General features: G+C 42.2%; 2 protein-coding genes across 3 annotated transcripts in view; one reads left to right on the top strand and one right to left on the bottom strand.

Annotated features, from left to right (window-relative positions):
* CDC123 (cell division cycle 123) overlaps window positions 1–13126 on the bottom strand; it is a 108578-nt gene extending 95452 nt beyond the window's left edge. The window contains exons 1-3 of one of the 2 annotated variants that reach the window (XM_077472987.1): window positions 12978–13126; window positions 8594–8665; window positions 7044–7104 (exon numbers count right to left, since the gene is read on the bottom strand). In XM_077472987.1, coding sequence (XP_077329113.1) covers window positions 7044–7104; window positions 8594–8665; window positions 12978–13051 — 207 coding nt within the window. In that variant the 5' untranslated portion in view covers window positions 13052–13126. Of the gene's footprint in view, window positions 1–7037; window positions 7105–8593; window positions 8666–12977 lie in introns of both variants that reach the window. The other variant, XM_077472986.1, reaches the window with a different exon arrangement.
* A 1676-nt stretch (window positions 13127–14802) lies between these two features.
* Window positions 14803–16422, top strand: part of NUDT5 (nudix hydrolase 5) — a 44200-nt gene continuing 42580 nt past the window's right edge. The window contains exon 1 of the mRNA XM_077472138.1: window positions 14803–14895. The gene's annotated coding sequence lies outside the window, so the exon portion shown is untranslated. The remainder of the gene's footprint in view (window positions 14896–16422) is intronic.

Genomic DNA, 16422 nt, shown 5'->3' with positions numbered 1-16422 from the left:
GACTGGAAGGGAGTCGAGTGCCGGCAAAAGAGGCTGTGTGTGCCACTTGCGGCACCAGTGCTGGGGGTTGCCTACCCCTGCTGTAGCATGCCATAGCCAAGCAGGTTTGCTACCATGATACAATTAGGAGATTCAACTAATTTGTAATTCTGTATGCAAGCCAAAATTAATGAGAGGTATTTGGGCATAAACAGTTTCTGTGAGGAATTTTTGTACTTACACTTAGTGGTTTATTTTGTGCTTCATTTCAAAACTATATTGCACCTGACTATGGACATTAAAGTTTTATGGAAAATTACGTTTCTAGCTACATGTACAGTTAAGTAACTAATTTGCAAAGATCCCCAAAATTACAAGTCTCTGAAGTTTTTTTTAAAATATATATTAGAAAAGCTGCTGAGATGTTATCTCTGGAAAGTAAAAGGGAAAATAAAGTTGTGGCTTCAATGCCTCTAATGTAAATTTTGAAGAGTAATTTTCCCACAATCCCTATAGCTACAAAGCAGAACGAGGGCTGGTATTGCTTTAACCTTTCTACTGAATATGTACAGTTAACACTTTAATATGCAGTGAAGAAAAGGTCACTTTAAATTTCTCTTTAAAATTAAAGTTCAAGAAGATACTGTATAAAATAACCCTTTTTAATTGAGTTATGATGGAGGGGAAAAAAAATAAAATAAAAAAAAAAAGGACACTGCTGCTAGTCAATAGGTCTGTTAATATAACAAATTGACCTGCTGATTAGGAGAGAGCATACAGATGACCACATTAAAGAGCTGCAGTGCCATCACTATTCAATCAGCCTTCAACAAGCTGCATTGCTTTATTTGTACTAAAGAAAGGTTAATGGTGATGCCTTGAGCTGGCGCGCTATTGGCACACAGTTGTAAAAAGTTTAAGTATGGTCTTTACCCCCTCAACAAATACCCTGCTTACATGATCTTTGGATTCATTTGACTCATCAGAGATAGATATAAAAACACTACATTGGCCCCATCTAGGGCACCATTCACTGCACATAGAATGATGGTCCTTAGATGGATCTACAATGCTCCACCTTCTGTTGAGCCCCGAGTAAAATGAGCTTTATAAACGGTTTGAAAAAGTAAAACTATGCATAAAGAAAGGCCCTCCACTAGATATCACTGTATGATTTGGAGTTGTAAGCTGGATTATTGTATTGGTCTATTTATCCTGCCTGCTGAATGCCCTTCCTTCACTAGCCTCCCATGCTTTCTTACTACAGGTGTATCCTATATGGCCCGTTTCACACGGGTTTCAGCTTGTATTAGGAGATTAGGAGCAGTGTGAACAGCAAGCTTTCACAACGCATTTGCAGAGCTTTTAGCAAGCTTTGTTGAAGCTTTTAACCCCTTCCCGACCGCCTCACGAACATATACTGCGGCAGAAGGGACACGTACAGGCAGATTAACATACCTGTATGTTGCCCCTTAAGAGGTGGCTTGTGGGGGCACCCCGCGGGAGCTCTGTGACCACAATTGTGGGTGGTAATCGTTACTTCCATTAGGATTGGTGTTCAACATTTACAAACTGGAGCTGAATGCAATTTTAAAAACAAAGATTGCTGAGAGCTCTTCAAATGTTTTCATAAATCTTGCGGTTCACGCTGCTCCAATACAAGCTGAAGCTCGTGTGAAACAGACCTAACTAACTTCTGATTCAACTGTGTCTGGATTGACAATTTACCATCTCTAATCTTGTTGTTGGATATGAGTATTCAACATACTGATAAACTTTTAAAATGATATCCCCAGTCTGATATTTGCATTTGTATGAAACCATGTGATTAGGATATCCTTTATAGCTACCAACTGTGCCAGCTATGTTCTTTTAGCCATAAGTAATCTGTTTGTATAATGTGAATTTCCTAAACAAAATTGGATTAAAAAAGGTAAATGCTTAAAAGCCTGCATAGGGTGTATAAAAACTTGATGTTGCATGGATGCCTGGATTCTAGCTAAACAGCCTTATTTTTTTGTCAGGTGTGACAGGTAACACATACTGTATGTAACACAAGTATTCATCTATGGACAACACTTTAAAGTTGAGAACTACACTCAGTATTGTTGGGGAATATTAACAGTTTCTCTGACATTCATGAATCACTAAAACTGGAGAGTGCAAAATCTGGTGCGGCTGTGCATGGTAGCCAGCTTCTAACTTCAGCTTGTTCAATTAAGCTTTGACAAAAAGCCTGGAAGCTGATTGGTTTCTATGTAGCGCTGCACCAGTTTTAGTAAATCAACTCCATGATCTTCTAAGAGAAACCCTTAGGCCCCTTTCACACATGCGGACGGTATGTCCGTATTTCATCCATCCGTTTGCAGATGAAATACGGACATACATTTATCCCTATGTTCATCCGCAGACACCCGATATCGTCCACCTCCGCTACTGTCCGATTCTGCAGACGGAGGAAAGGAGGAAAATCCTATATTTCTAGCCGTCTGCAGAGCGGAGCGGATGAACACGGTCAGATGGTCCGTGCTCATCCGATCCCCATAGAGGAGAGCGGAGAGCTGACAGGGCGGTCCCGGCACAGTGTACCGGGACCACCCTGTCCGCCGCTGGCTCAGTGGGGACAACGGAGCGATCCCTGCTGAGCGAGCGGATCATCACGGGGCGGATCATTACTGATCCGCCCCGTGTGAAAAGGGCCTTAGGCTGATGTCACGCAGGCATCTCTGTAGCAGCGACAGAATCGCACTTCCTAGCCTTTAACTTGCCAAGGAAAACTGAACTGCAGTCAAAGAAAGGGCTATAGGCAGTGAAACTACAAATGATTTGTAACTCATTCACTGAGCATTGGTTTGGCAAGAACGATTCTTCATAAATCCATGCAGATTACTGCGAATGATACTGTTTTCATTACTAAAATCTTGTATATAATTCCTTATCCCCTCCAAGAACTTGCATACTATTGATGTTATGCTAACGGGTCTAATTCCCAGGGATGTATTTTGGTCCCTTTTTAAATATTGGTGCTGCACTGGCTTTTCTCCAATTAGCTGGTACCATTCCAGTCAGTACAAATTACGAACAATGGTCTGGCAAATTGCTTGACCGAGTTCCCCAAGGACCCTCGGGTGCAAGCCATCTGGTCCCGGTGATTTGTGTATTGAACCCCCCCTCCCCCCCCCCCGCAATTGCACTGTGAAGACTGAGAAGAATAAATTCAATACCTTTGCAACCAGATGTATTTCCATATTCCTTATGGGGCCAATATGGTCTGTCCTCCCTTTTTTACCGTTTATATACTTAAAGAATTTCTTGAGATTTTTTTGCTCTCCTCCACTATGCCTCTTTGTGTTCCATCTTAGCTTCCCTAATTGCACCCTTACATATCTTGTTGCATTCTTTGTAAAGTCTGAATGCTGATGATAATCTCAGCCTTGTATTTTTTGAAGGCCTTTTCTTTTAGTTTTATATGCATTTTTACATTGGAGTTAACCAATCCAGGACTTTTGTTCGCTCTTTAACCACTTCAGCCCCAGACCATTTTGCTGGCCAAAGACCAGACCACTTTTGCGATTCGGCACTGCATCGCTTTAACTGACAATTGCGTGGTCATGTGACGTGGCTCCCAAACAAAATTTATGTCCTTTTTTTTCCCCCACAAATAGAGCTTTCTTTTAGTGGTATTTGATCACCACTGCGGTTTTTATTTTTTGCGCTATAAACATAAATATAGAGCGACAATTTTGAAAAAAAAAAAAAAAACCCAAACCATTATTTTTAACTATTTGTTATAATAAATATCCCCCAAAAATATATAAAAAAAACATTTTTTCCCTCAGCTTAGGGTGATACGTATTCTTCTACATATTTTTTGTAAAAAAAATAATATCGCAATAAGCGATTATCGATTGGTTAGCGGAAAAGTTATAGCGTTTACAAAATAGGGGATAGTTTTATGGCGTTTTAAGTAATATTTTTTTTTTTTACTAGTAATGGCGGCAATCAGCGATTTTTATTGTGACTGCGACATTATGGCAGACACATCGGGCATTTTTTTTTTTTACACATTTTTGGGACCAATGTAATTTATACAGCAATCACTGCTATATAAAATGCAGCGATTCCTGTGTAAATGACACTGGCAGTGAAGGGGTTAACCAGTGGGTGGCAGTGTAGGGGTTAAGTGTCCCTAGGGGTGTGTTACTAACTGTTGGGGGCTGGGCTTTCATTTAGTGAACACTGATCTCTGCTCCAATCACATGGAGCAGAGCTCAGCTTCACTAGTTGCTAGGCAGAACGGGGAGATGCTGTTTACAACGGCATCTCTCCATTCAGCCGCCCGTGAGACGATCGTGGGTATGCCCACGGCGATCGAGTCTGCGGGACCCACGACCGGACTCATGGGGGTCCCGACCAGCAGCGGCGGCACGCTCGCGATGGCAGGGCGGCATTAAAGATTGGACTACCTGTATGCCAATATGCCTGCCCGTGCCATTCTGCCGACGTACATCGGCGTGCGCTGGTCGGGAACTGGTTAAATGTATTTCCCAACGGGATGCACTGCCTAACGCCCTTATTTAATATGCTCTTAAAACAAACCCATCTTTCCTCTGCGTTCTTTGTTTCTAAGAGTTTATCCCAATTTATATCTTCTAGCAAGATTCATAGTTTGAGGAAGTTGGCGCTTTTGAAATTCAGTGTCTTTGTGCTCCCCATGTGTTTCCGATTTGTGTGATTTATACTGAAGTCAATTGACCTGTGATCGCTCTTTCCTAAGTTGGCCCGTATTTTCACATCCGTGATCAGGTATGTATTGTTGGCAATCAGTAGATCTAGTAACGCCTTGTTTCTAGTTGGTGCATCTACCATCTGACCCATGAAATTGTCCTGCAAGACATTTAGGAACTGGCGAGCCTAAGCCCTTGTACACACGGTTGGAGAATCCGTCGGAATGTGTCCTATTGGACCGTGTCGTTGGATAATCCGACTGTGTGTGGTATGCATCGGACTGATTCTGTCTGAATATCCGTCGGACCCAATTTTCCAACATGTTGGAAATATTTCCCGACCAACTGGTTCGATCGGACATACTCTGATCATGTGTAGAGAATTTTGATCGGACCAAGTGCCACGCATGCTCAGATCAAATTCCTACATCAAAGCTATTGGCTACTAGCCTGAACGTAGTCCCATCGTAACTAAATTATGTCATCACGTTCTGAATGATCGGATTTTTCGACAACTTAGTCCGACCGTGTATGCAACAGTTTCGGATAAGATCCAACGGACAAAATCCGACGGATTTGGTTGTCGAAATCTCCGACCGTGTGTACAGGGGCTTAGATGAATGCGTGGTTCCCTCCGCCCAGTCTATGTCTGGATAATTAAAATCCTCGATTATTACACTTCTCATGCTTGCTGCTAATCCAAATTGTGGTAGGAGGTTCATCTCCCCCTCCTCCCTCAGGTTAGGGGGCCTATAACATACTCCCAGTATTATTTTGCCCTTAGCATCATCCCTTTGGAGCTCTACCCACAAGGATTCCACCTCCTCCCTAGCTCCCTTATTGATGTCATCTCTCACATTCACTTGTTCATTATTCTTGATATATAGGCATACCCTTCCCCCTTTTTTTACCCTCTCTATCCCTGCAATAAAGGGAATACCCCTGAATGGTTGCCAGCCAAACATGAGAGCTGTTAAACCAGGTCTCTGAAATTCCCACAAAATCGAAATCCTCATTGTTCAACAGTATCTCTAGTTCACCCATCATGTCCGGCAGGTTTTTAGCATTGGTGAATGTGCCACGTAGTTTAGACCGGTCGCATACTGTCCTGTTATTGGGTGTTCCAAGATTGCAAATAGGACCTACCACTAATGTCCCCAACACTACCCTCTGGACTAAGTTCATTGCTGACTATCTCTACCTCTGGACCCTCACCCCAATCACCTAGTTTAAAAACCCCTCTAAAATTTCAACCATCTTCACTCCCAGCAGATCTGCACCCTCCTCATTTAGGTGCAGTCGGTCCCTTCTATACTGAGAAGTTGGCTCAGTTCTACAGGAACCCAAACCCCTCCTTATTACCACTCCCTCAGCCACTCGTTTACTTCCCTAGTCTCCCTCTGCCTTTCTGGTGTGGCTTGAGGTACCGGTAGCATTACTGGGAATACTACCTTAGAGGTCCTTTTCCTCACTTTAGCTCCCAAGACCCTAAAATCATTCATGCCAATGTGCACCATGACAGCTGGGTCTTCTCCAGCCCCTCCCAGTAATCTGTCCACCAGATCCGTGATGTGCCAAACCAGAGCGCCCGGTAGACAGCCTACAGTTCGGTGCTTCAGGTCTTTGTCACAGATTGCCCTCTCTGTCCTAAGAATTGAGTCCCCTACCATCAGAATCTGTCTATCCTTTCCCTTAGCTTCTCTTCTAGTGATCTGACAATTTCCTGTGTACTCTGCCTGTGCTGCATTTTTGTCAGTTAGTAATGTTCCCATTTCTCCCTGTGAACTACAGAATACTTACCCCATGTTACGAAGAAGAGGAAAGAAGGAGGTATTCTGTAGTCCTGACACACATTTTGTCCTAGAAAGACCTTGTTACTTCTTTATAAATACAGTATGGTCAGTGAGCATCCCCACCCTAGGACACAAAGTGTAATAACCAAAAGGATCAACAGGTGACATAAGGACAATAAAAAAATAAAAAAAATAAAATAAAGTAAAGTAATGCAGCCATCGTATCACAGGGTTGGTAAGCTGTAATATATTACATGTTTACATTTAGATTTGCATACACTCTAAAGCCTAATATTAGAACTACCAAACTAAATATGAGATAAAAAAAAAATAAAAAAAAAAATAAATCACAGGTATGCCGATGCTTGATCTGTAATCTTTTACCACAGTAATCTGTATCGCTAAATGTTGCATTTACAACCTTCATTTTTGCACTAGCTAGCACTATGCCATATTATATTTCTAACATCTCAATAATGATTTACATAATGCAGTGACTGTAGCCTTGACTATTATCAGTGTAAAAACAAAACACTACCTGTACCTCCTCTTCTTCCTCATCGTTACTGTTATAGTCTGGGTGGGAACACCCAGCAGAATCCTCCCTAAAAACAGAAAGACGATAGACCTTCATTGCATCACTGAGTAGCAGTAAGAAACAAATTAGAATACAGGATGGGGCAATGCAAAGAATTTGAATGCCCCGACGGTCAACTATTAATGAAAAGTGTCTGGGTTATAGCAAATATTTAGTCCAATATACAGAACCAGTTATCCAAATGCCATATATTCCAGTATATAAAGTCAGACCACGTAGAGAGAGCTAAAGGCAGTGCACTATCATTTTCTTTTTGCTCTTTAAATAGAGGGTAATTACTTGTCACCACTTTCACTGTACACCCAGAAAACAAAGCAATTCTATGGGGCAATGATAACCAACTTAATACTATACACTATTTGGCCAATGCTTGAATTTGCTGCAGTAAATATTTTTGTGTTTAGTGTGCTTATTTCCATTATTATACATACAGTATTTGGGCTCCTTGGTTCCGGAAACAGACATAGTCACTGGGGCATACAGGAATGACTTGCATGCTTCTGTCTAATATGTTTAAACATATGTAGCTTGTTATTTGAGTTTGAAAAGGTATGTGATGACATGTAAATACCTTTGGTTTTAAGACGAGAATACTAGTTCTTAGTTTCCTAACTAGAGGTACATACTGAAGTCTAGGTTTGCACATTTTTCAGTTACATTTGTTGAGCTTGGACCAATGTAAATATACATGAGCCATGCCTGGTCTATCCCAGTGGAAGATGAAAATCACTGTAGTATGCATTGCCACTACACCGATTGCTGCAGGTTTTCAGGACACACAAAGTTGCTATTCAGGGAACACAGGATTTTCTCAGTAAAAGCAAAGCTTTCCCTGACTGAAATAGATGGAGAGTAAACAGTTTGTGTTCACTAACAGGAATAGGCTGGAAATCTTTACATGGAGACATCTACTCTGGATTTAACTGTACAAAAGAGTCCCTCTCACTTTTTGCTGCGGCTATGGAAAAAGATGTGAAGGGATATCTACTAGAGCTGCACGCTTCTGTAAAAAATGAGAAGTACGATTTTTTTTTTTTTTTGCTTAAAATAAAGATCATGATTCTTGGCCTAACATCTTTCACATCGTACAAAAAAATTGGGCCAAGTTTACGTTTTTTTTTTTTTTTTTTTTTTTTTTTTTTATCATTGAAGTGTATTTTGTCTACAAAAAGTGCTTTTGAAAATCGCTGCACAAATACAGTGTGACATAAAAAATTGCAATGACCGCAATTTTATTCTAAGATCCTGAGGGGGGTTGAATCAAGATTGTGATTTTTTTTTAACGATTAATCGGGCAGCTCTAATATCTACCCAACAAGGTAGAGGCAGTTAAAAAAAACAAAAAAAAAAAATAAACACAACCCTGCTTTATCAAAAATACAAAATTTAATTTATAAATACCCTTTAAAAAAAATACACAAGAATAACACACGCAATGACAAGAAGAAATATTACATAATTGCAAATAACTGTGGGAATAATAAAATATGTGGTACCTGCCAGAGACAACAAGAGTTCCATCGTCTAGTAAATAGTCTTTCACATTTTCTGGCAGTGTAATTATAACACTAAACAAGAGAGATAAATGTGAAATATGAGGATGCAATAATAGAAATATCCTACTTAACAACCATGAAAAGAAAGAAAAACATGTTTGGGGACATTAAGGTTTCTTTCACACTGGGGCACTTTTCACACATTTTAGCGCTAAAAACAGCGCCTGTAAAGCGCCTCTCAAGCCCCCCAGTGCGAAAAGCCGAGTGCTTTCACACTGGGGCGGTGCACTTGCAGGACGGGAAAACAAGTCCTATAAGCAGCAACTTTGGGGTGGAGCGGGAGCGGTGCATACACCTTTCCTAAACCACCCTTACCATTGAAAGCAATAGGCAGCGCTGCCGAAGAGCCTGCAAAGAACTTTGGCAGTGGCACTTTGCGGTTGCTTTTAACCCTTTATTTGGTCGCTAGCGGGGATTAAAGGTTAGCGAGCCAAAAAGTGCTGCTATAGCAGTGGTAAAGCACCACTAAAACTAGCTTTACCTCTAAACCCCAGCCCCCGCCCCGGGGTGAAAGTAGCCTTAAGGATAAGATCACCTTTTGAGCATGTAACAATGTAACAGATTAAATAGCCCCTCCTCCTCCGTTGTTGTGCGTAAAGAACCTCCAACAATGTGCAGATAAAGTCATAAGCAAAAAACACCACCTCAAACTAGAATCCCCTGGATGGGAATATGGATGCGGTCCAGGAAGATTCTCCCAAATACTATCACCAGTAAGAAACCCTTTGTTTTCTCAAATCATCTTCCAGGACAGCTACTTGAGAGGATAAACAAGTAACTGCACCTTGGGGGGACCCCTACACATTCTATCCTGGACTGGCAGGACTGGCTGTGAATCCTCAATCTGTTCAAAATAACTTTTAAAAGCTCACCGGTCTCTTCTACCATAAGGCGGTACCTAGCTGCACTGACGCCACATGCATCTTGCCCTTCTGAACCATATTCCTCTTCTGTGGCCCACACTGATTCCACAGCCACATTGTTCAATAAAGCTACTGATCTAAGGGCAGCAAAGGGCAGCAATTCCTTATTCAGAATCACTAGAGTATCAGAGGAGAGAAGCTGGATCAAGAGCTGTGTCCAATGTAGGGTATCTAAAAAATGAATCTCTATCCCTTAGAGCAGTGGTCATCAACCCTGTCCTCAGGGCCCACTAACAGGCCAGGTTTTATGTATTTCCTTGGACAGATGCAGACTAGAATACGGCAATCACCGAGCAGCAAATTATATCACCTGTGATGTATTTCAGTTATCTTGCAAACCTGGCCTGTTAGTGGGCCCTGAGGACAGGGTTGATGACCACTGCCTTAGAGTGTAGTTATGTATAGGAAAAGGCCTATGCTTATGTTCCTGCAAACCCCTATACATTCTGTCCTGGACGGACAGTGAACCCTCAATCTGCACAAATCGCTTTTAAAAGCTCATCAGTCACTTCTACCAGAGGAACCTAGCTGTACTGACTGTACATGCATCTTCCTGTTCTGAACCAGATCCCTCTTCCAAAGAGGTAGCTGAATTATCCCCCCTTTCAGAACAGAATGTGCCTGGGAACTAACAGTCTAATTCCAGAAGCAGAGAATTAGGTGGCTTAGCGTCACTAAGCTGGGGGGGCAGATCTAGATATGGAAGGCCCTAGAACTGCTAAGAGACCTGAAGAGCTAAAAGGATGAAAATGGTTTCTCACTCATGAACATCATAAAACCTATCATGTAAATGGTAGATTCTGAACCTATGAATAGGCACGATAGATTTTTTTAAACAAAAACCTGTCATAAGAATTAGACACCAAGCAGACAGCCAGAGTTGCCTGCATTAGTCAAGTGGCAAAGTCCAGCTGAAATCTTAAAGATACCCCCAAGTAAGCAAAGCATAACAAGACCTAGTCATCTGATGGGGGCTGAAAAAAAACATTATGTAGGATACTCCTAGATGGTTGAAAACAGAAAACTACTGAGGATGAGGGGAAGGGGGATGTTTTTGAAAAATTGACCCATGTACAGGCAACTTAAAGTGTAAGTTCACCTTTTTAGAAAAAAAAACACCTAGTCCTCACTATATTTACCTCCATGGGGGATGAGCTGTCATATGCAGCTGGTGTAGTGCTACCCTCTCTTTTCTCCTTTCACTCTGCAGGGCTTCTGGGATGGATCAGAGTGATCCAGACTGGTCAAAACCAGCACAAAGAATCGCACTGATTATTCCCAGAAAGCCCTGTAGAAAGAACAGGGGATTTATATAGCCCCGTCAATTTACATCTATATACCATATATTGTACTGTAAATTCACATGAAGCCCTGCCCTCAAGTAGCTTACAATCTAGTAACTCACACATAAACATACTAGGACCAATTTAGACTAGGAGTTGGAATTTCAAATCCCTGGACTGCTACACTGGCACTGACAGTTCATCACCCACATACTGTAAGTAAGAGTATAATGGGATCAAGAGGGGGGGCGGGGGGTGTGTTGGTTCACTTTTCTTTTTTCTAAAATGGTAAACGAACCTTTTAAAAACATTCCTTTTGCCCCGTACACACAATGAGATTATCGGACGAATGAGCGTTTTTTTTTTTTTTGGGGGAGGGGGGGGGGGGGTTTTGCATGCCAATCTCAGATCGAATCTGATCAAGTCACTAATATTTCCGTACGACAGAAAAAAAAAATTCGGAAGTGATGTCATGTGTTGTAATGCATTTGTATTGCATTTGCGAACGATATCTCTACTGATTAACCTCCCTGGCAGTTTTTCAGAGTGTGGCTCAGGGTTAAAAATTTCAGCACCATTAGCGGTAAACCCGAGCCACGAGATTGCATATTGCATTGCAGGATCGTGGTGCGGTATGCTTACCTTGTCCCCGGGATCCTGTGATGTCCCCCCACCATGTGCCCGCGGGCTCTGTCCTCCACCCGATGCCTCTCTGTGCCGGGCTCTGTTCCCTGCAAGCATGGAGATGTATGGGGACAGAGCCCAGGGGCAAATTCAAAACAGTGAAAAAAATCATAATACGTACAGTATAATCTTACAGATTACTGTAGGAAATCATTTCACATCCCTTTTGTCCCCCTTTGCAGGGAATGAAAGAGGAAGTAAACTCATCAGGGTTTACTTCCTCTTTAAGTGTGTTATTACTAAGAATTACAGGCCTACAATATAAAATGACAAATTTCTATGCAAAATGATTGTACCGCTTTGAGACACAAAAATCGTATGATCTGGCATTGTACAAAAAAAAATTAAAAATTCCTGCACGTCCGAATAATATCGGATGAACTGTCATAATTGGCTCTCGAAAGCTCTGTACTAATGATCCGATTATCATACAATTGCTTCGAAAGCGGTATTTTCTGATCGTGTGTACGGGGCATTACACAGACACAAATCAAATATTTTTATAAAGCCTGACCCCTGCCCTTTGTTAATAGAGTGGGGAAGAGCTGACATTCCTGATCATATCCACCAGCACACCAATGATGAGCTCCAGCGTGGTCGCATACTCCACATGCAGAGCCTGCCAGGAAGTCGGCGCTGCACTAATCACAGGCAGTGAGACATTGCCCCCGATGCGTGGCTGCAGAGATCGGGCAATGTCTCACTGCCTGTGATTAGTGCTGCGCCGACTTCCTGGGGGGCTCTGCACGTGGAGTATGCGACCACGCCGGAGCTCATCCCTACAGCACACCACGGATCGTGAATTACATCCGAAACTTTATTGAAGAACGATCACATTACAGAAGACATAGTGCAACATTTCAGAGCCACGAAGGACCCCCTTTGTCGGACATGTGATGACATTGCTGTCACATTTTTATCTTAGCCTGTGACTGGGGAGATTGGAACCCAGGACAAGGAATAGAGGGATCAGCTGCTAGTGGGGCAGTAGGACTCAGACAGCGATCAAAACATCATTGGTAGTGCTAACCCTCCCCCACTCTTCAGAAAACGAACTTGGTCAGATATCTACTGTCACCTTCTGTCCTGACAGGAAGTAATAAGAAATAGCCTAGATTTGGGCAGACAGCAATAAGAGCTCCAACCATTCCCCTCTTTATCCAAAGTAGAACACAGGTTTTAATGGAGATCAGCTTTACGCTCTGCATATCCCTATGAAGTCCAACCTCCTAACTTCCTGTAGTGAGAGGACACCTCTACCTTTGCTGTGCACTAAAACGCCAAGTAGTGTTGTCAGCCCTGCCTGAGCTCTTCCCTGCTTTAATAAAGAACATCTCCGCCTCTTATTTCCATAACGTAATACTGCTAAAGAGGGGAGTAAGCAGTGGGTTAGTGCACTCCGCCTTACTAAATAAAAGCAATGCTCCTTCTCACCTCCTAATAGTGAGCCGCTTAAACCTAGGATACCACACAGAAAACTGGCAATTCACCACCTGCTCCTTCTTCATGCTGGAAACACCGAGACCGGAAGTGTGCCCTCCCTAGTACCTCCCCTACAGAACACATCACAGAGAAATAAAGGTACCCTTTGTGGTAAAACAAACCGGTGTTTCGTCAGATTCGGCGACCCGTCAAAATATGTAACGGAAGTGACGTTTCGTCGCCGCCATCTTGCTACACCCTGCACTCTTCCATAGTTAGTAAATATACACTGAGAAGGGGAAAGCGGACATGTTGTTACACGCACCGGAGTTTTGCATTTTACACTTTTTTTTAAAAATCAAAGTGAGTTTATATAGTGAAATACTACTGCTTTTAAAATTCAACATCTAACCAGTCAGATGGAGTTCTAAGTACTGTATTTCACTATATAAATTCACTTTACTGTTAAAAATAATTGTAAAATTAAAGATGACAATCCTCCCAGGCTTGTTGTATAAACTACAAACATTACCGATCCGTCTATCACCTGCATTCTTTGCGCTATATAAGTCAATCTGTCGTGTATTCCTTTGGGGCAACAAACATTGGCCTCCCTGACCTTCCAGCGTTATTATTGGGCAGTAAGGATGGGCTCTGGCGTGTTCGCACAGCACACCTGCAGAGCCTGCCAGGAAGTCAGCACTAGCGGTCAACATCCCCGCCTTCAATGATGGAATGGTTTCAGCAAATTAACCACGTGGTGGAGATGGAGGCGCTGATCTACACCACCTTGGACAAGATCCTGAAATTCACTGCCACATGGGAACCTTGGACGGCCTTTAAAAGCTCTCAATTGTTCAAGGAGCTCACACACTGTGCAACATGACCCACCAAAAGATTATTTAATCTTTGATTCTTGAGTTCACCCCTGTGTTACACCAATGGTACTACTTTTTCTTACTATTTGACTTCTGGACAAGGAGAGGGCAGCTGGTGATGTTCTCACCCCCTTTCCCTCATTTGCTCCTGTCCCAACTCTTAACCCATCCATCCACTCATCATTCCCCCCCCTTTCTATCCTTTCCCCTTGTTCGCGTAGACTTACTGTCCAAAAGCCCAAGAAGATTGTACATGGCCTCTCCCACCACACAGAGGAATGTAATATTCCTGTTTAGAAATGGTTTGTTTGTGTTTATTTCCTTTTGTTTTTTTATTTCACTTGATCAACTTCTGGGTTATCCCAGTTAGAGCGCCACTGTTATTTAATTCAAATGTGATTTGGTAAGCTTCGTATTATCTTCCCCTTCAACTTTTTTTTCTTTATCCCTGTGAAAACCCAATAAATCGTTTATGCAAAAAAAATAAAAATAATAACGTGTAAAATGCAAAACTCTGGTGGGTGTAACAACATGTCCGATTTCCTCCTTCTCATGTATCCTTACTATGGAGGAGTGCAGGGCGTAGCAAGATGGCGGTGACGGAACGTCACTTCCGTTACACATTCTGACAGGTCGCCAAATCTGATGAAACACCGGAGCTAACAGCGTGTGCACAAGTCGTTACAATTAGCCCAGACAGAGCTGCTAGTCTTTTAACAACACGTCCATACATTTCTAATGAATAGCACACACAGACTTTCAGTTATATTCACACTTCGCTCGTTCTAAACCTTTCCAGCCCTGACCGAGTTAAAGCGTGAGGCATTTGCGAGTCACGCCTCGTTTACATGTCATTTCACAGCCCTGTACAGAACATTATTGGCTGAGTTCTCCTCGAAACGAGGCTTGGTTCTCTCAGAGGTTCCGCGCTGATTGGTGAAGGGGCGGGCACGGCAATGGCGGGGCGTGGCCTGTAGGTGGGCGTGTTGTAGCGCTGCATGTGTCCTGTGATCTCCTGACTTGTGTATCTTTGTGCTGTTCTCGCTGTACAGGTAGGCCAGGAGGGGGGTGGGCAGTGCCTGGAAGAGGTGCCAGCTTTCACCGGCCTGTTTGTGGAAGGCTCGGCTTCCTCTGAACTGGGCGCTCTCTGTGCCCAGTGTTGGAAGTAGTGGCGGTTCGGGTTTAGCTGGAATGGGACGTGTCTGGAAAGGCATCTTCTTTTACTTTCACTTAGTATGTGGGGAGATTACTAAAAGTGGTTTCCAATCACCAGATTGCGCACTCTCCAATCAGCTTTCAGGTTTTATTGTCAAAGCTTAATTGAACAAGCTGAAGTTAGAAGCTGATTGGCTACCATACACAGCTGCACCAGATTTCATACTCTCCAGTTTAACCACTTCAGCTCCGGACCAATAAATACCTTAAGGACCAGAGGTGTTTTTGCAATTTCGCACTGCGCTGCTTTAACTGGTAATTGCGCGGTCATGCAATATTGCACCCAAACGAAATTTGCGTCCTTTTCTTCCCACAAATAGAGCTTTCTTTTGATGGTATTTGATTGCCTCTGCGATTTTTATTTTTTGCGATATAAATGGAAAAAGAGCGAAAATTTTGAAAAAAAAAGATATTTTCTTCTTTTTGTTATAAGAAAAATCGAATAAACTAAATTTTAGTCATACATTGAGGGCAAAATTTATTCAGCCACATGTCTTTAGTAAAAAAAATGTCAATAAGCGTATATTTTTTGGTTTGCGCAAAAGTTATAGCGTCTACAAACTAGAGTACATTTTCTGGAATTTACACAGCTTTTAATTTATGACTGCCGATCTCATTTCTTGAGGTGCTAAAATGGCAGGGCAGTACAAATCCCCCCCAAATGACCCCATTTTGGAAAGTAGACACCCCAAGGAAATTGCTGATGGGTATGTTGAGCCCATTGAATATTTATTTTTTTTGTCCTAAGGGATTGAATAATGACAAAAAAAAAAAAAAAAAATTTTTTTTACAAAAAGTTGTCACTAAATGATATATTGCTCACACATGCCATGGTTATATGTGAAATGACACCCCAAAATACATTCTGCTGCTTCTCCCGAGTACGGGGATACCACATGTGTGGGACTTTTTGGGAGTCTAGTCGCGCACGGCACCCCGAAAACCAATCACCACCTTCAGGATTTCTAAGGGTGCAAATTTTTGATTTAACTCCTCACTACCTATCACAGTTTCGAAGGCCATAAAATGCCAAAATAGCACAAAACCCCCCCAAATGACCCCATTTTGGAAAGTAGACACCCCAAGCTATTTACTGAGAGGCATGTTGAGTCCATGGAATATTTTATATTTTGCCAAAAGTTGCGGGAATATTACAAACTTTTTTTTTTTTTTGCACAAAGTTGTCACTAAATGATATATTGCTCACACATGCTATGGGCAGAAGTCAAATTACACCCCAAAATAAATTCTGCTGCTTCTCCCGAGTACGGGGATACCACATGTGGGGGACTTTTTGGGAGCCTAGTTAACTAGCTACCTAGCGACACTGATGCAGCGTTCAGAAAAATTATCGCTTAGTGACA

Source organism: Lithobates pipiens, unplaced genomic scaffold (genome assembly GCF_037356315.1).
Source record: "Lithobates pipiens isolate NorthernLeopardFrog02 unplaced genomic scaffold, aLitPip1_a1.2 Scaffold_8, whole genome shotgun sequence".
Taxonomy (NCBI): Eukaryota; Metazoa; Chordata; class Amphibia; order Anura; family Ranidae; genus Lithobates; species Lithobates pipiens.
This window is presented reverse-complemented; position numbering and strand designations above follow the sequence as displayed.